The sequence below is a fragment of the Sinocyclocheilus grahami genome, unplaced genomic scaffold (genome assembly GCF_001515645.1).
Source record: "Sinocyclocheilus grahami isolate Dianchi unplaced genomic scaffold, SAMN03320097.WGS_v1.1 scaffold38.1, whole genome shotgun sequence".
NCBI classification, from domain to species: Eukaryota; Metazoa; Chordata; class Actinopteri; order Cypriniformes; family Cyprinidae; genus Sinocyclocheilus; species Sinocyclocheilus grahami.
This window is the reverse complement of record NW_015505217.1, coordinates 147602-166399: the sequence shown is the minus strand read 5'-3', so window position 1 is coordinate 166399 and position 18798 is coordinate 147602. Positions and strand designations below refer to the sequence as shown.

Genomic DNA, 18798 nt, shown 5'->3' with positions numbered 1-18798 from the left:
TGCTTTTCCCAAATACTACACGTGCAGACGCACCAAACACACGCATCTACTGAAGCTTAAATCAAGACAGTGGAAGCCAATCAATTAAAACCACACATTATTCCCAAAGCAAAAGCATGGCAGGGAGTTTTGTCAACTGTAGACAACATTTTTTTTTAGTTAATGTAATTTTTTTAATCCTCATACATGTCTGAATCTATGGATTTTGGAAGCCGATAGTATAATACAAAATATAATTTAAATTATATTTTTATTTTATAATTTAAACGTATTTATTATATTTAATTTTTTACAATTTAAACAATATACTATGCCAGAAAAACATACTTAATTGTTATTACTGATCCACTGACATTTTGGCAAACGAAAACAAATTTAACCAAAACTAGCAAAAAAAAAAAATTCAATAATTGTCCATTTTTTATATCATACATTAGAAATTATTTATTGGAGGATCATTGTTAATAATGATAGACTGCTATATCAGCCAGATTGATGAATTGGCTGCTATTTGATATTTGGCTGATAATTAAGTCTGCTTAGCAGCTTCTCAGAAGCCAGTTCCAAAGGGCCTCATGAGAGAGAGAGTATGAATATTCATTAGATTACATCTCAGTAATGATGTACAGCTCAATTGCCTTTATATTGGTCATCCAACACCATCAGTATTGGCATCAGCAATTAAAAATCCCATATTGGTCCAACACAAACTGTGAAAAATGGATTTAAAGAACAGACAAAAGACTGTAGATTTATGATATCGGCTTTTGGCTGATATCATAATAAAACGAAAATTAATAAAAAATGTTATTTAAATAAAAAATAATAATTAAATCTCCGAGACTGAAAGAATCACAGTAATCACTGTCTGTTTGACAAATAAAAAGATTTAAAAAATACAGATACATTACAATATAAATATGCAAATAAATAATTAACAAGCGAGGGAAGTGATCAGTATGTAAAACTACAGCAGCCTGATCTTTGCCCTGAAAGTCCCAAAGACCTCAACATGACTTTCCAGAAATATGCCTGAAATATTGGCCTCTTCCTGTGTGTTATCACAGCAATGATATCAGAGCCTTTAAGCACAAACCCACTGATATCCACAGCCAGCCTTAGCCTATATCTGCACATGGAGGCAAGTTACTCGTTTATCCGATCTATCCACCTCTAACTGGCATTCCCGCTCAAGATCAGACAAATATAAGAGTTTATCAGCCAGATCCGCAGGTACGATCGCGTACTATGCGCGTGCAGCATGTAAATACATCGGCTCTGGTCTATTCTTCAACACAAGCGCGCGATCAAGCTACAGAAAACACCTTTCTAACGTTTAAAATCATTATACTGCACTTCTAGCGTCTTTGAAGCGGCTGACCTGTTAGTGGCATGGATTTTAAACGAGAAAGCAGTCACGGGACATCAAATATTTACCCGTTATTTCTTCCTGAAAGACGGCTGTGATCCTTTGCGAGAGCTTGAGAATGGAGCAGAGCATTGTGGGAAGTGAAGTTTTCTTAGGGCTGAGGCGCACTGGCTTCCGATTGGTTAGATTACTGTAGGGGTTAGTACGTGTTAAAATTTTAAACAATCCGGAACGGTGCTAGTTGTTGTCACACTTTTAGCGAATACTTCTCGGTGTGCTTTTATTTTTGAAAGTCAATGCTGTATGAACAGATAGATAGATAGATAGATAGATAGATAGATAGACATTCTTTCAGCAGAGGGAAAGGCAGATATGCATGTTTTATTTTATTGCCTTTAATAGATTCCTATGCTGGACTTATATGGTCAAGACGAGCAAATGAGGCGGAGCTTCGAATCCCACAGTAGTCGAGTGCTCAAGGCTGGGCTCATGAATATTAATGACGCAAGTAGACGCTCGACCAGTAGGATTCCGCGGCGTCATCATTGCGCATCAAAACCAGGAAGCGCAGAGGCAGAACAGTCGAGAACAGAGTGAACAGAAACACTGCAGAGTTTGAGAGCACTGGGAATATTTTACGGCGTTTTTAAAACAAGTAGAAATATCTTAGATTGTATTAAAGCCCCGAACGGTTTTTTCTGAAAAACGAAAACGACGCAGTGAAAGGTGAGTTTTATGTATGTTTACCATGCAACTTCATAGTTACTGTTACAGCTCTAGACAGATGTTATGATGCCTGTATACAGTGGGGCAAATAAGTATTTGATACACTGCTGATTTTTCAAGTTTTCCCACTTACAAAGAATGGAGCTACACATAATGCAATATGTATGATTTGCGAACAAATTTGTGTAGTGACTTTGGTTACACTTTATTTTAAGGTGTCCTTGTTACAGTGCAATTATACATATAAGTACTGAGTAATGTTAATTAATTACACATGGTTAGGGTTTGACTTAGGGATACTTGCATGTAATTATGCATAATTAATTGTTATTATAATAGTAAGTACATATAACATGTGTAACAAGGACACGTTAAAATAAAGTGTTATCGTGACTTTTATTATTCTTCATTTTTAAATGCATTTGTTTTGCATATTGCAGTACCAATGAATGCAGTATCCCCATTCATTTTGCAATAAAATATATATTCTATTCTTTATAGTTCAGTTCTATTCTATTTCCAAATGTAATGAGTTTTTATTAATACATAGATGTCCCAGGACTCCTCTACGCTGAGGGAGGAAGGAAACAACCATTTTAAAGCCGGTGATGTGCAACAAGCTCTCAGCTGCTACACCAAAGCTCTAAAGATCAGCGACTGTCAATCTGAGAGTGCGGTTCTGTACCGCAACCGAGCAGCATGCTATCTTAAACTTGAAGACCATACCAAAGCAGAGGCAGATGCCACCAAAGGTAAAAATGACATCTAGGATTTCACCTTCATGACCAATCTCATGTTCATCACTCTAACCGAGTCGTGTTTTTCATTCTCAAGCTTTGGACGTGGATCAAGGTGACGTCAAGGCCCGATTCCGTCGAGCACAGGCTCTGCAGAAGCTCGGACGGTTAGACCAGGCGTTTACGGACGCTCAGAAATGTGCACAGCTGGAACCCAAGAATAAAGCTTTCCAGGACCTGCTTAGACAGCTAGGAGCACAGATCCAGCAGAAGGTGGGTTGTGAGTGGTGCTTGTGAAGGAAAGCATCACTATTACGGTTTATGACCTGAAAACGAAGCCATATTTGTGTTTATATACAGGCAGCACAGCTCTCCTCCACAGACTCACGAGTTCAACAGATGTTCAAACTCCTTCTGGACAGTTCAGCGCCAATTACAGACAGACAGAAGGTTGGAAAGGCCACCTTTAAACTTAAAATTAAAATTTATAACATACAGTCTTTGAGATGTTCTCGGTTGGGTTTTAATCAGGCTGCTCAGAATCTGGTTGTGCTTTCACGGGAGGACGCAGGCGCTGAGCAGATCTTCCGAAATGATGGAGTCAAACTCCTCCAGAATCTTCTTGACTCCCAGCAGGAGGATCTGATCCTTTCTGCTCTCAGAACTCTGGTTGGCCTGTGCACCGGACACCAGTCAAGGGTGAGTAATGTCCCCTCACAATCAAGTTTATTATTTTAACCCAAAGGTCATCTTAAGTTATGCATATTGTTTTGTTTGTAGACCATGGCCATTGTGAACGAGGTGGGCATGGACAGATTGTGTGGCGTCATGGGTTCTGCTGCTTCCACCGTGTCTCTTTCAGCATGCCATCTGATCCAGGTGATGTTCGAGGCTCTTACGGAGGGCATGAAGAAAGAGATCAGAGGGAAGGATGAGGCCATACTGCCAGGTGAGACACCAGCCTTCACTTTGAGAGCTCATTTCAGTGACCTACTTTAAGCCCAGAAATAATTTCCAGCAGAGAATTTCTGTTCTACTTTTTTAAGACCGAGTTATGGCCGCAGGCTTATTATAGTTAACTAAAACTACTTATTTGAAATAAAATAAACAATAAATTAAATAAGTAAATACATTTGAAATTAAATAAAATATAAAAGCCTTTTTTATTTCAGCTAGTTGCCAAGGCGTAACTTAACTTGTACTAAATAAAAAATTAATAAAAACTACATATATATATATATACTGAATGTATGTATGTATGTGTACAGTGGGGCAAAAAAGTATTTAGTCAGCCACCTACTGTATGTATGTATGTATGTATGTGTATATATGCAGTATCTCACAGAAGTGAGTACACCCCTCATATTTTTGTAAATATTTTATTATATCTTTTCATGTGACAACACTGAAGAAATGACACTTTGCTACAATGTTTCCCCCTCAATTCTGTACATTTGGTGTGTGATTTGTAGGGCTTGTGCAAGCTTGGCTCCGCTGGAGGCACTGATTTCAGCATGAAGCAGTTTGCAGAAGGTTCAACACTTAAACTCGCCAAGCAGTGCAGGAAGTAAGTTTTGAGCTTTGCTAATAGACCAATTCGGCGTTTGCAAACAGTGATGACGATTTTTTTTTTGTGGGCGGAGCCTATCTGGTGGCAGAAAATTACCGTTTTCAAGTAGCGGTCTATGGAAGCCATGGAATAAAAACAGGCAAATTTAAATTTATATTTCAAAATTTTGACTTTATTCTCAATTCCGAGATTATATCTCACAAGGAAAATCAACTCGTCGTTCTCTCTTTTCCCCTCGGCTCAGAATCATGAGTTTATATCCCTGACTTCTGGCTTTTTTCCTCAGAATTGACGAACTCGCTATTGTTGAGTCAAATCGAGTCCATATAAACTTGCATTTGCAAGAAAAAGTCAGAATTGTGAGATGAAATGCATAAATGTTAATAGCAATAGGTAAAAAAAATTATTTCATGCTGTATCTGTAGAGCTAATACAATATGTTCCCTATGAACTGCATATGTGAATATTATGTAGACCTATTGTTTAAATCAAATTTATGCTTTAAAAGTAATCATAGCAATTTTCATCCATAGACAGTCTGTCCGTTTAAACGTCTGCCTATAGTTTAAAATGGCTTCTTTGACGACAGTTCTATAAAAAATTATTTGCAATCCGATTCTGACATCCAAAGGCACAAAAATAATTTATTTCTCTTATTCCATGGATTTAACCATTTCCCTCCACTTCTTACCAGTGACATAATCATGAAAATCTGACTTTTCCAGGTTTTAAGTGCTATAATCAGGTTCCCAGTGCATCTACCAACCAAGGAAACGTGAAAAAGATTAACTCAGTAACTTTGTTTTGGGAAGCCTTTTTCTGCAAGCGTCTGAGAATACGAGCGCATCTGATTTCGCTCCCTTGGTGACATGGCAAAGGGATCTCATTATAATATTACCGCCCCTTAATCTGTAAGTTTACACCCATGGCGCCGTTATTGTGTTTTCGCAAGCGACAACGGTGTACCAGCATAGCAACTAAATTAGGCTGCTGTCCCTTTAAAACCGAATCCACAGCTGCAGTGGATGCAATGTACTGATACACGTTCTCCCTACTGTTTAGGTTCACTTAAGACATAATCAACTGTGTTTACGTGAGTACTCGTCAAACGGACAATTCGACATAATTTTGTGTGTAATTCTCCGTTCATGCCACGCGAAAGAGTACTCGCGCGCTGTGAGATGCGCTTTCTGTGTGTGTATGCTTCAGTGTCTGCACTCAGAAAACCGCACCGAATTGAGTTCTCTCTTGCGTCATAAGATTTATCCATATGTCTGTTTTTCTCTTACTCCCACATATTGACATTTTTTTGAACGTTTTATGAGACATGCAGCAAGTGTATGTTAACTTATGTCCCGCCGGTTCATATGTACGTATCTAACGTACTCGTCAAACAGACAATTCGACATAATTTTGTGTGTAATTCTCCGTTCATGCCACGCGAAAGAGTACTCGCGCGCTGTGAGATGCGCTTTCTGTGTGTGTATGCTTCAGTGTCTGCACTCAGAAAACCGCACCGAATTGAGTTCTCTCTTGCGTCATAAGATTTATCCATATGTCTGTTTTTCTCTTACTCCCACATATTGACATTTTTTTGAACGTTTTATGAGACATGCAGCAAGTGTATGTTAACTTATGTCCCGCCGGTTCATATGTACGTATCTAACCTCCGAACCACGCAGCAGATTAGTTCTGAACGAATCTCTTCCCAAATCATCCCTCCCTAATATTTTCGCCTCGTTTTTATTCGTTGACGAAAATGTCAATAAATATTCGTCATAGTTTTTGTCATTCATAAAGAGTTTTAGTTCGTTATCGTCTCGTTGTCGTCTGTGAAAAAAATGTCGTTGACGAGAATTATGACGAAAATTATTACTGATCTAATATAAACATGAGATTTATTTCCCAGCTGTTTACCTTCACAGACATAACCGACTGTTTTTGTAACTCATGTGATTTTAACGTAAACTTGTGTGTGTGAAAGAGAACTTAGTTTAGTACTCGCATGCTGTGACAGCCACTTTCTGTCCGTGTGCTTCGGATGTGTGCGCTCAGTAAACCGTATATCAGAAATTTAAACTCATATGGTTTAAAACGCATGATATCAGCGCGATAAACATGATGATCAGAACCAAAACAGGTGTTTTTAGCAGGTACGAGCTGTAATGGCGCAGCTCTATTCTGGAAAAGGGGGCGGGGAGCAGCAGCTCATTTGCATTTAAAGAGACAGGCCCGAAAAACAGCGTGTAATAGGCATTTTCAAAATGATATAATAAATGATCTGTGGGGTATTTTGAGCTGAAAGTTCACAGACACATTCTGGGGACACCAGAGACTTATATTAAATATTGTAAAAAAGGACATAATATGTTTCCTTTAAGACAAAGGTTTTCATACTAATGTTAGGAGGCTAAGAAAAGATTTAGCAAGAGATCTCAAAATTAACATATTAACTTCCTATGTGACCCTGGACCACAAAACCAGTCTTAAGTCGCTGGGGTATATTTGTAGCAATAGCCAAAAATACATTGTATGTGTCAAAATTATTGATTTTTCTTTTATGCCAAAAATCATTAGGATATTAAGTAAAGATCATGTTCCATGAAGATATTTTGTAAATTTCCTACCCGTAAATATATCAAAACTTAATTTTTGATTAGTAATATGCATTGCTAAGAACTTCATTTGGACAATTTTAAAGGCGATTTTCTCATTATTTAGATTTTTTTGCACCCTCAGATTACAGATTTTCAAATCAGCTTTCAGATGATGTATAAATCTAAATTTCGAAAATTCACCCTTATGACTGGTTTTGTGGTCCAGGGTCACATATGTTTAAGGAAAATTGTTTATTTATAATAAATATATATTTTTATTAATGTATTATCTTTATTTATTATTTTGTGAATATGTAAGAAATTGTTTTATTAATTAATGTACAATTTTATTATTAGTTAAATATTTACTATTAACAAATTATTTGATTTATTAATTAATATATTACTTACTAATATCCATTACTAAAATGTTGTTAATATTATATATTGTTTTATATATTATATTTATATTGCATTATTACAGTTTAAAAGATAAAATAAATATTTTCTGTTATTTGTATGTATAATAAATTATTTAATATATTAATTTATATATTATTAATGCGTATTATTATTATTATTATTGTCATTTAGTTATATTTATTTACATTTTTAAATATATTATATTATTTTTTATATGTTGATATTATATTATTACATTGAAAATATGAACAAAATATAAGAATATGTAATATATATTGATCTATTATACATCTTTATAATGTCAATATAAAATGTCTTGTAGACATGAAACATTATACATTATTTACACATCTATATTTTATTTGAATATTTAATAAATTATTTAATGTATTGATTTATATGTTATTAATGATTATTATTATTATTTGGTTATAGTTATATACATTTTTTAAATGTATAACATTATTTTATATATTATATTTATGTTGCTGATATTACATTATTACATTGAAAATATGAACAAAATATAAGAATATGTCATATCTATTGATCTATTATACATCTTTATAATAGCAATATAAAATGTCTTGTAGACATGAAACATTACACATTATTTACACATCAAAATATATTTCTTCCTATATTTTAAGATGGATATATATATATAAATTTTGCCTTATATTTTAAGAAAGAGGTCTGTCACAAGGGGATCATCATATTTGGGTAGTTTTTATCAATCAAAAACTCTGCTCATATTCAGCTGGTATTCATATGCAGTACCAGAAGCATTTAAATCTATGCAGATGTCTTCGTTTTACCCTTTTAATTTTGCAGCTGCAGCAAAAGCTAATTTAAATGTTTGTGCCTATGTAAAGCAGACCTCTTTAGAGAAGCAGAATGATCTAAAATTGCAAATGTGTACATGCAGGTGGCCTTCAGCTGTCTTTCTTTCCCAGGTGGCTCTGCAACGAAGCTCTTCCCCTAACATCCCGGCGATGGGCTATCGAGGGTCTGGCATACCTCACGCTGGACGCCGATGTGAAAGAGGACCTGGTGGAGGATAAGAAAGCCCTTCAGGCCATGTTTGAGCTGGCTAAGGTATCGCCTTTCTCTCTGTTTTGGAGATTGCCGATAATGCTAATCGTTGACATCTATGCAACTCCCTCATGTTCTCATTTTCTTTGCAGTCTGAAGACAAAACAGTGTTATACGCAGTTGGATCGACGCTGGTTAACTGCACCAACAGCTATGATGTTGAGAAGCCAGACCCTCAGATGGTGGAACTAGCTAAATATGCTAAACAGCACGTACCTGAGGAGCATCCAAAGGTAAGTATGACAAATACGATGAACATGTTTGTTAAAAATGAACATGCTTTCTCTGTTTGCGTAATCTTATGTCATTTCAAACCCGTATCACTTTCTTTTTTTTTTCTGAAGAACACAAAAGAAGATGTTTAGCAGAGTGTTCATGCTGCTCTTTAAAAGCATATGGTGAACAAGTTCCAAAAATCACCATCAATATGACTTATTGGCATCTTCTGAAGCCACGCTTTAGTTGTGTGTGAAAACAGACCACAAATGCAATAATTAATGTTCTTTTCTGTCCTTTTGTTATGGAAAAAGGAAAGTCACCGGGGTTTGAAACAACATGAGGGTGAAGAAATTTAATTTTTATATTACAGTGACTACAGTAATGTCTCATCATGTTTTCATGTAGGATGCTCGGTCGTTTGTAGAAAAGAGAGTGGTGAAGCTCTTGGAGGCCGGGGTGGTGTCAGCGTTGGTTTGTATGGTGAAACAAGAGAGTCCCGCCCTCACAGAGGCCTGCAGAGAGTGTATCGCCAGGTCTGCTTTCAGTTTGATCACGTCTAGAAATATTCTGAAGCACAATCAATTTGAAAAATTCTGGCCAAATTCAAAGGCTGCCACGGTAAAAGTAATTGATCTGCACTCCAGTTTTGGCCCTTTCCCACTGCTGGCACAACTGCTGTCCCAAATTCAGATTAAGCCTTGGATCAATTTGTTCCTTCAGGGGAGATTGTTTGAAAATGGATTTCAGTGTGCAAAATGGTTATTCTCTGTCCAAGGAAATAGTCCTTTTATCAGATTAAATAAAGTCTCTCTTCCTCTCCCTGACAGGGTGATTTTGGCTCTGGTGGAGAGACAGGAGGACAGAGGGTTAGTTGTGGCACAAGGAGGAGGAAAAGTAAGTATATTCTTCATCTCGCCTGTTGAGTTTCAGAATGAGAACATTTCACACCATTAATTGAATGTACATTACCGTTCAAATGTTTGTGATTGGTAAGATTATCAATAGTGCTGGCAAATGATTAATCGCATCCAAATTAAAAGTTTGTTTACATAATATATGTGTGTATACTGTGTATATTTATTTTTAGTGCTGTCAAACGATTAATCGCATCCAAATTAAAAGTTATTGTTTACATTATATATGTATGTGTACTGTGTACACACCCATACGGTATATATTTTGAAAATATTTACGTGTTTATATATTTATATATTCTTATATTTTATATTATATGGAGAGACAGGAGGACAGAGGGTTAGTTGTGGCACAAGGAGGAGGAAAAGTAAGTATATTCTTCATCTCGCCTGTTGAGTTTCAGAATGAGAACATTTCACACCATTAATTGAATGTACATTACCGTTCAAATGTTTGTGATTGGTAAGATTATAAATAGTGCTGGCAAATGATTAATCGCGATTAATCGCATCCAAATTAAAAGTTTGTTTACATAATATATGTGTGTATACTGTGTATATTTATTTTTAGTGCTGTCAAACGATTAATCGCATCCAAATTAAAAGTTATTGTTTACATTATATATGTATGTGTACTGTGTATATTTACTATGTAAATAAATACACACCCATACGGTATATATTTTGAAAATATTTACGTGTTTATATATTTATATATTCTTATATTTTATATTATATTTAATATATAAACATAACATATTTTTCTTAAATATATACATGCATTTGTTTGTATTTATATAAACATAATAAATATACACAGTACACCCTCATATATTATGTTTTATTTTGGATGAGATTAATCGCGATTAATCGTTAATTAAGTTTAACTAAAAATAACAAAATCTGTTTTTATTAAATCATATTTTATATGTAAAATGAATGAATATGTGAAATATTTGACTCAAATAGTTTAATTAACAGATTAACAAAACGAAAGGAAAAGACTGAGATGATGCTGAGTTTGGTTCACAGGCTATTTGTGTGGCGCGGCGCTCTATGAAAGTCCACAGAAAGGAAACCGAGATGACAGAAATAAAAGTAAACACATTGCAGTTTCGAATGATCTGTATGACAATCAGACCAAAGATGACGGAATATTTTTTGGTTGTTTGTTTCCGCTGTTCGATCACGCCGGCGCCTCACGCACACACAGCATTGCAAACAGAATAAAATACAGTCAACCAAACATATAGATACACTGGTTAATTTAAATAGTGCGTACTGCGTAGTAGCTACAATCTGTGCCGTTCAGCCTGAGCTCGGGCCAAAGACACATTTGCTCATGTGACGAGGATGTTTTTTAAGTGCGTTATAAGCCTGGTTTACATAATAAATATTAGTTTAGCATTCAAATACATCGCAAATATGTGTTTTTTTATAGACAGCAGCTTCAAAAAAGGCATATTTTAGATTTTTCTTTTTCTGTGGTATAAACTTCTCATATGCCACTGTTATGAGTGATATAACTTTAATGCCAACTGCCAAATATGACACTTACAAATTAATACAATTTATGAACGCACGTAGAAAAGAGAATAAAAAGGGATTTTTTAATTCTTTAATTTTTTTTATTGTATTTTTATAAAAAATCCATTTTTTCTGACCATCAAGTGTCAGTCACTCTCAAAGCCAACTGGCAGGAAAACATGGTAAATTCAAACCATTTTTTACAATAGATAAATTGCCGACAATTCATACAACTTTCCACACAGTGGCATAGCAGACGGGCATGCACTGCGGGGGGCCCCGTGATAACCTCCCCGTGCTGAGATGCGTCGTATCATGTGTCGACGATAGCTAGAGATATTGTCAAAACAAAGCATCAAAAATTGGCAATATTAAGAGGATTTAGCATTTCCAAGTAATGTAGGCCTCTTACATTCTTCTTATTATTAGGCCTATTATTATTATTAGGTTACTTTTATTATTAAATTACATGAAATTATATATATTATAGCAATAATTTCATAGTGCATTACCGTATGGTGCGCTGTGAGGATAATTAAAATTTAGGCTATTAGCTTGGGCTACTCCTCATTGAAGATGTTTTTTAAAAGTTTTTTTTAAACAGGTCTTTTAATTTATACAATTGAATTATAGGCCTATAATTAAAATTATTAACACTGCAGCCATCAATGAAAATTAAGAGCAACTTTATTTCATGCACAGATTTTCAAAAACAACCTGTTTAACCCGAAATACGTTTCTTCTCATGTTTTTCACTATACGGGCCACAAGATAAATATTAAGGGAATAATTTAAGACGGTTATATAGCCTACCATCATCAGCCTATATTGAAGTCATTTAGTCTCTTGTTGTCTCAAAGAATATGTGCCGTTAATGCAGCGTTAGAAAGCGCCGTCAGTTTTTTTACTTTCACTTTCTCTATAGTGAATTGACTGACGTTCACCAGCATAACGCTTGCGCACAGTTTGCGCGTTGCTTGCTTGTGCAGCTTGACCCCTCCCCCATAATATCAATCTTTTATAGGCCACATATTAGGCACATTTTTTTTTTTATGTTTATTTTTCAAGTGACACCAAAAATACGGGAACATCATTAGGAAATCCTTGGGGGGGCTGTGCCGGGACTAAGCATGTTTCTGATGGGCCCCGTCAAGCGCCGCCACTGATTAGCCTAATTCGTTTTGGCTTGTTTAGCAACTTATTTTTTTCATTCTTGTTTTCTTTTGAAACGTAGACCTACCACATTACCCTCCACTGGGTGTAGAATGAGCAGCAATAAACTACATTTTGGCATTTTATAATACTTCTGTGGATATTTTGGTGAAAGTAACTCAAAAGTAGTGTACCGCATTACAATTCAGAGAGAGTAATATTGTAATGTAACTAATTTTTGTAATGTAATGTAAATAATTTATTACATTTTGGAAGTAACTTGCCCAACACTGGCCACAGAACAACCCAACCATCAAAACCACATTTCAATCCCACAGGCAGAAGATCATCAAGGAGAAAGCTGTGCCTAAAATAGAGGGCTACATGTTTGAGGATCACGACATGGTCCGTGCTGCTGCCACGGAGTGTATGTGCAATCTGGCATTAAGCACTGAGGTACATCACATGACACTGACAGTATGGGTTTTTGGACCGGACTGTGCTCTAAATCCTTCTAGAAAAGACTGATTTTGTGGTTTTCTGTGATGCATCAGGTGCAGAAGTGTTACTTGGCTACAGACAGTGACCGTCTCAAGCTTCTGGTGCTCTACAGTGGTGAAGATGATGAGCGGCTGAGGAAGGCTGCGTCAGGCACGCTGGCCATGCTGACCGGAGAGATGCCCGAGCTGTGTACACGTATTCCTGACACAGTGAGTACAGATTTGAGTCTTACCTGATTAAGAAATCCTCACATTCTTCATCTCAATTCACATACTCTTCTGTAGACAAGCCACTGGCTGGAGATCTTCCAGGCTCTGCTGCTCGGTGAAAGTCAGGACCTGCGGCATCGTGGGGCGGTCATCGTAATGAACCTCATGCAGGCCGACAAAAGTCTGGCAGAGAAACTGATGGAGAGCGAGGCTCTGGAGATCCTCTCTGTCCTGGCTAAAGGAGACGATCCCAAACAGGCCTCCATTCAGAAAGCCGCCCAGCGCTGCCTGGATCTGGCTACTGAGTACGGCCTCATTCGGAGCAACGAGGACGGAATCAATGGTAAAACCATGTGATGCAGTATAAGGGAGTGTTTTTTTGGTGGTTTAAAGCCTTGTCCGCTATGGGTAAAAACATAGCACACATTTCATACTGTCTACAGAGACCAAATATTAAGTTTATTCACTTCCATTCCGTCACGTGCACTCAATTTATTTTACATGCGCATTCCAAAATATACTTTTATTAATTCCCCTTATATGTGTGATGAGCGCACATTGAAAGTATTGATCATATTTATGCTTTGGCACATTTGTGTGATATCATGTATATTCAGGTCTTAATTGTTGAATGTGAAATTATGTATTCTGGTTTTATATAAACACTAGTTTTGTTTCGAGTTTGGTGGTCTTGTTTTTATTCTTGTTTTTGTTTTGAACAGTTAAGTAGATTTGGTTGGGTTTAATAATTCTGACTTTCCACACTGTTCTGCAACTACCAGTCATTAAAAAAAATATCTAAATAAATAAGTGGAATTTGTAAAGATTTATTTTATTTTGTATAACCTTTGTCTCTGACATGAGAGTTGGTTGACATTTGGTGACATTTTGCTCAGAGTACACCTACTATTTTATGTTTTATAATAGGTAAAATCCATAATTGTTCAATTTTGTGAATGCTGATAATTAAGATGGGTTTTAAAAAAACGTTTCCTTTTTAATGCCTTTTCATATTTAAAAGGGCAAAAACATTAATTTACATAAAACATTTAATTAAATATTTTATTGTGTAAAAAAAACCCATTTTAACTGCTGCTTATTAACAAAACAAATATATCTGATATTTTCAGTGGGCTCACTTTTGATGTATTATGCTAATATGTGCATATTTAACAAAATGATAAAATATATATATAATTTTTTCAGGACTTTGAAGCACATTTTAAAAGAACAGTATTTATTTGAAACAGAATCCTCTGATAGAACGTCTTTACTCTCGCTCTTGATCAGTTTAATGCGTGCGTGTTTAACAGTATTTAAAAAAAACCTGACCCAAAACCTTTGAACAGTACTGTATATTAAGGATTAAAAAATGGATAAAGCGAAACAGACACAAAACTACAAATATCGTTGACACAAACGGCATGAGCCCTCTCACTTTCCATACAATCCACCGCTGTGTCACATGACTCCCCGTGACCAATCAGACACGTTCAACGCGTGCCAGCACAAGCATGAGCGAGCGGCTATATATTATTCTAGTACACGCTAGCGTTATTTGAATGGGAAAATGGTGTATACAATGTAATGAAACTATGGTTGATTGTACCGTTTTCACCTACACTAACGAGGACTTTATAAGCGATGTTTGTTGTGGACAGCAGACCAGGTCGAGATTTGACATGGCGCTGCGGTGCGGATGGACAGAGAAGAGAAACGCCGGTCTGTTCCGGTATCATCTGGACGAGCTGGAGACCCGGATCCTCCCCGGACCGTGTGCCTACATCGCTCAGCTGAACATCATGAGGGGCGTCGAGAGACGAAAACCTCAGGAGATCCTGAGCGTCCGCCAGAACTTTGACCCGCAGCAGTTCAACTTCAACAAGATCAAGCCAAAAGAGCTGCTGTTTGAGCTACAGAAAGACGCTAGACGCCATCAAAATGGTTCAAAAAGGACGTGCCCCATTTTAACTGCTGCTTATTAACAAAACAAATATATCTGATATTTTCAGTGGGCTCACTTTTGATGTATTATGCTAATATGTGCATATTTAACAAAATGATAAAAGTCTGGAGTTCACGAGATTTTTGGTAAATGAGAGACTTTTTTTCGAAAAACAAAGCAATTTAAGATATTACTATTTAAATATATTTTTTATATATTCAGGAGCCATTACTCTAGTGTTCAGTGCCACATGAACCTTCCTTTCTTATTAGTATCAGTGTTAAAAGCAGTTGTTCTGCTTTATATATATATATATATATATATATATATAATTTTTTCAGGACTTTGAAGCACATTTTAAAAGAACAGTATTTATTTGAAACAGAATCCTCTGATAGAACGTCTTTACTCTCGCTCTTGATCAGTTTAATGCGTGCGTGTTTAACAGTATTTAAAAAAAACCTGACCCAAAACCTTTGAACAGTACTGTATATTAAGGATTAAAAAATGGATAAAGCGAAACAGACACAAAACTACAAATATCGTTGACACAAACGGCATGAGCCCTCTCACTTTCCATACAATCCACCGCTGTGTCACATGACTCCCCGTGACCAATCAGACACGTTCAACGCGTGCCAGCACAAGCATGAGCGAGCGGCTATATATTATTCTAGTACACGCTAGCGTTATTTGAATGGGAAAATGGTGTATACAATGTAATGAAACTATGGTTGATTGTACCGTTTTCACCTACACTAACGAGGACTTTATAAGCGATGTTTGTTGTGGACAGCAGACCAGGTCGAGATTTGACATGGCGCTGCGGTGCGGATGGACAGAGAAGAGAAACGCCGGTCTGTTCCGGTATCATCTGGACGAGCTGGAGACCCGGATCCTCCCCGGACCGTGTGCCTACATCGCTCAGCTGAACATCATGAGGGGCGTCGAGAGACGAAAACCTCAGGAGATCCTGAGCGTCCGCCAGAACTTTGACCCGCAGCAGTTCAACTTCAACAAGATCAAGCCAAAAGAGCTGCTGTTTGAGCTACAGAAAGACGCTAGACGCCATCAAAATGGTTCAAAAAGGACGTGCAAAGTCATTATAAACGTAAGTCCGTTGGAATTCGGTCACTGTCTGCTCGTGCCAGAACCGGACAGGTGTCACCCACAGGTACTGACACCTCTGGCGGTCCAGATGGGGATAGAATCGGTTCTGCTGAGCGCTGATCCAGGATTCAGAGTTGGGTTTAACAGCCTGGGTGGTTTTGCTTCAGTCAACCATCTTCATCTTCACGGCTACTACCTAAACCACCAGCTGAGGATCGAAACCTCCCCAGCAGATCCGATCCTGCCTAAGAAAAACTTGTACCACCTTCTGGACTTCCCAGGAGGCTTTCTGTTCTATACTCAGGGTCCAAACCTGGATTTGACCGTCAATGCAGTTTGTAGTCTCACTGATATTATGGTTGATAGGAACATCGCACACAACCTCTTCATCACCCGAGGTTGCCCCCCACGGAGGGAGCGTGACCCGTCTGTGTCCCGGAATGGGGTGAGGGTTATCGTATGGCCCCGGCTGTCCTGTTTTGGGGCCAAAGAAGAGTCGGCCTTCAACGTTGCGTTGTGTGAGCTCGCCGGACACCTTCCTTTCAAAAACAGAGAAGACTATGAGACCGTCACTGAAGACGGAGTACAAGAAATCATCCGGAAATATCTGCTGCCCCAAGAAGAGTTCAGGGAATTGCAAAAGCATGTCATGAAATGTTAATAAATGAGAATTTTGAGCACAGATCTAAATATCCTGTCTCAAAATAAGGGTTTCAGAATACCTAATAAATGTTGATGTATTAGAAATGAAGTGCTGCTTAGATCAACCATTCATACAGTATTATATATATATATATATATATATATATAAATAAATTGTTTTTTTCATATACTCGTGTATGTTTTTATTTCATATGTGTGTGTGTATATATATATATATATATATATATATTTATATACACAGTGGTGTGAAAAAGTGTTGGACCCCTTCCTGTTTTTTTTTATTTTTTGCATATTTGTCACACTTAAAAGATTCAGATCATCAAACTATTTTTTACATTACACAAAGATAATGCAAGTAAATACAAAATGCAGTTTTTAAATGATTATTTATTTTATTAAGGGAAAAAAGCTGTCCAAACCTGCCTGGCCCTATGTGGAAAAAGTAATTGCCCCCTAAATCTAATAACTGGTTGTGCCACGCTTTGCAGCAACAACTGCAATCAAGTGTTTGCGATAACTTGCAATGAGTCTTTCACATCGCTGTGGAGGAATTTTGGCCCACTCTTCTTTGCAGAATTGTTTTAATTCAGCTACATTGGAGGGTTTTCTTCTTCTTCTTATTCGTTTTTTATTGGCGGCTCGCAATCACCAATTGAGCATTACCGCCATCTACTGAAGCAATGGATCAGAGACTTGAATTCCCTTCTCCAGACCTATCAGAACTCAAGCTTTCGATGTTGCTGCGTGTTCAGCTCCTCCATCTACAACCGAAGTCCCTCTCAGCCCAGAGAATAGGAATAGGAATAACAATAATAATAATAATCTATATTCTATGAATTAACTGAGTTCTTTTTAGAAATTGTATTAACAGACTATCACCTCCTACTGGATTCAAAATCTCTTTTAACATTACTTGCTGCTCACCGTTTTTTTGAAGTTCATCGATTAACTTACTTCTCTCCTTCGTATATCCATTACACTGAATAATTACATGTTCTACAGTTTCTCTAACTCCATACCAATCACACAGTCCTGTTGAATGTTTCCCTATTATGTGCAATGTTGAATTCAGCCCTGTATGTCCCAACCTTAGTCTTGAAAGAACACAATCTTCCTTTCTTCTCCCTCTTGAATTCCTTCCTCTACCTACCATTGGTTGTACTGAATGTAGATGTCTGCCTTTTAACTCTTTATCCCAAAACAATTGCCAATTTGTATTTATCCCCTTTTTAATTATTGACTTAAGTTCACCTTTACTATACAGAATTTGCATATCTATATTTACCTTTGTCATTACTTGTTTAGCTAATTGGTCTGCTTCCTCATTCCCTGCCACTCCTGTATGTGCCGGAACCCACAAGAATTGAACCTTCCTATTTATCTGCTGCAACATATATAATAACTGAAGGATCTCCAAAACAATATCTTGTCTAGTTTCAGACTGTTGAGCTTCCAGGCATAATAAAGCTGAACTTGAGTCTGAACATACTAATGTTTTATTTATCCCCATTTCATATATTTTATTCATTGCTATCAAAATTGCTAGCAACTCTCCTGTAAATACTGACACATGATTTGATATTCTTTTCCCTCCTGCCACTTTCAACCTTGGAATAACATACGCTACTCCCACCTGACCATTCTACCATTCTGTGGATGCATCTGTAAAAACTTGAACATACTGTTCATAATTAATCCCAATATATTGTTTTGTCAATTCTGCCTTTCTGCCTTCCTGCTCTTTATCTTGTCTTGCTTCCAATAAGAATAAATCAATTTTTGGTTGTGGTAAAATCCATAAAGGTATCGTTGGTAAAATTACCGTTGGAATAACTCTGTACTCATTTAGTTCCATCTCCCGCACTAAATCTTTAATGATCCAACCAAAACTATTAATTTTCCTTTTTCCATGCTCCCAACAAGTCTCAAGTAATCCTTTTATTGGATGATTATCCTGTTGACCTTTTAAGCTTGCCCAATACGTCAAAATCAATTGTTTCCTTCTTAGATGAACCGGCATTTCCCCCATCTCCACCTGTAA

At 36.8% G+C, this 18798-nt stretch overlaps 3 protein-coding genes across 3 annotated transcripts in view; 2 read left to right on the top strand and 1 right to left on the bottom strand.

The window, feature by feature from the left end:
* LOC107581805 (alpha-mannosidase 2x-like) overlaps positions 1 to 1510 on the bottom strand; it is a 38334-nt gene extending 36824 nt beyond the window's left edge. The window contains exon 1 of the mRNA XM_016267456.1: positions 1438 to 1510. The gene's annotated coding sequence lies outside the window, so the exon portion shown is untranslated. The remainder of the gene's footprint in view (positions 1 to 1437) is intronic.
* Positions 1511 to 1908: 398 nt separating this feature from the next.
* On the top strand, positions 1909 to 13523 carry LOC107581846 (protein unc-45 homolog A-like). Its single transcript, XM_016267519.1, has 14 exons — positions 1909 to 2095; positions 2646 to 2847; positions 2930 to 3105; positions 3193 to 3282; positions 3364 to 3531; positions 3613 to 3807; positions 4305 to 4399; positions 8379 to 8520; positions 8610 to 8750; positions 9142 to 9269; positions 9564 to 9630; positions 12630 to 12785; positions 12884 to 13039; positions 13115 to 13523. The coding sequence occupies exons 2-14, from the start codon at positions 2646 to 2648 to the stop codon at positions 13394 to 13396; spliced, it is 1998 nt and encodes a 665-aa protein (XP_016123005.1). The 5' UTR covers positions 1909 to 2095; the 3' UTR covers positions 13397 to 13523.
* Positions 13524 to 15571: 2048 nt separating this feature from the next.
* On the top strand, positions 15572 to 16872 carry gdpgp1 (GDP-D-glucose phosphorylase 1). Its single transcript, XM_016267532.1, has one exon. The coding sequence runs from the start codon at positions 15682 to 15684 to the stop codon at positions 16753 to 16755; it is 1074 nt and encodes a 357-aa protein (XP_016123018.1). The 5' UTR covers positions 15572 to 15681; the 3' UTR covers positions 16756 to 16872.
* Positions 16873 to 18798: the final 1926 nt, after the last annotated feature.

Excerpts from the sequence above, each read along its gene's own strand:
- gdpgp1 (XM_016267532.1), top strand. The coding sequence starts at position 15,682 with ATGGGAAAATGGTGTATACAATGTAATGAAACTATGGTTGATTGTACC.
- LOC107581846 (XM_016267519.1), top strand. The coding sequence starts at position 2,646 with ATGTCCCAGGACTCCTCTACGCTGAGGGAGGAAGGAAACAACCATTTT. Across the intron at positions 9,270-9,563 it reads TGCAGAGAGTGTATCGCCAG|GGTGATTTTGGCTCTGGTGG; the intron begins GTCTGCTTTCAG and ends TCTCCCTGACAG. Across the intron at positions 12,786-12,883 it reads ATCTGGCATTAAGCACTGAG|GTGCAGAAGTGTTACTTGGC; the intron begins GTACATCACATG and ends GTGATGCATCAG.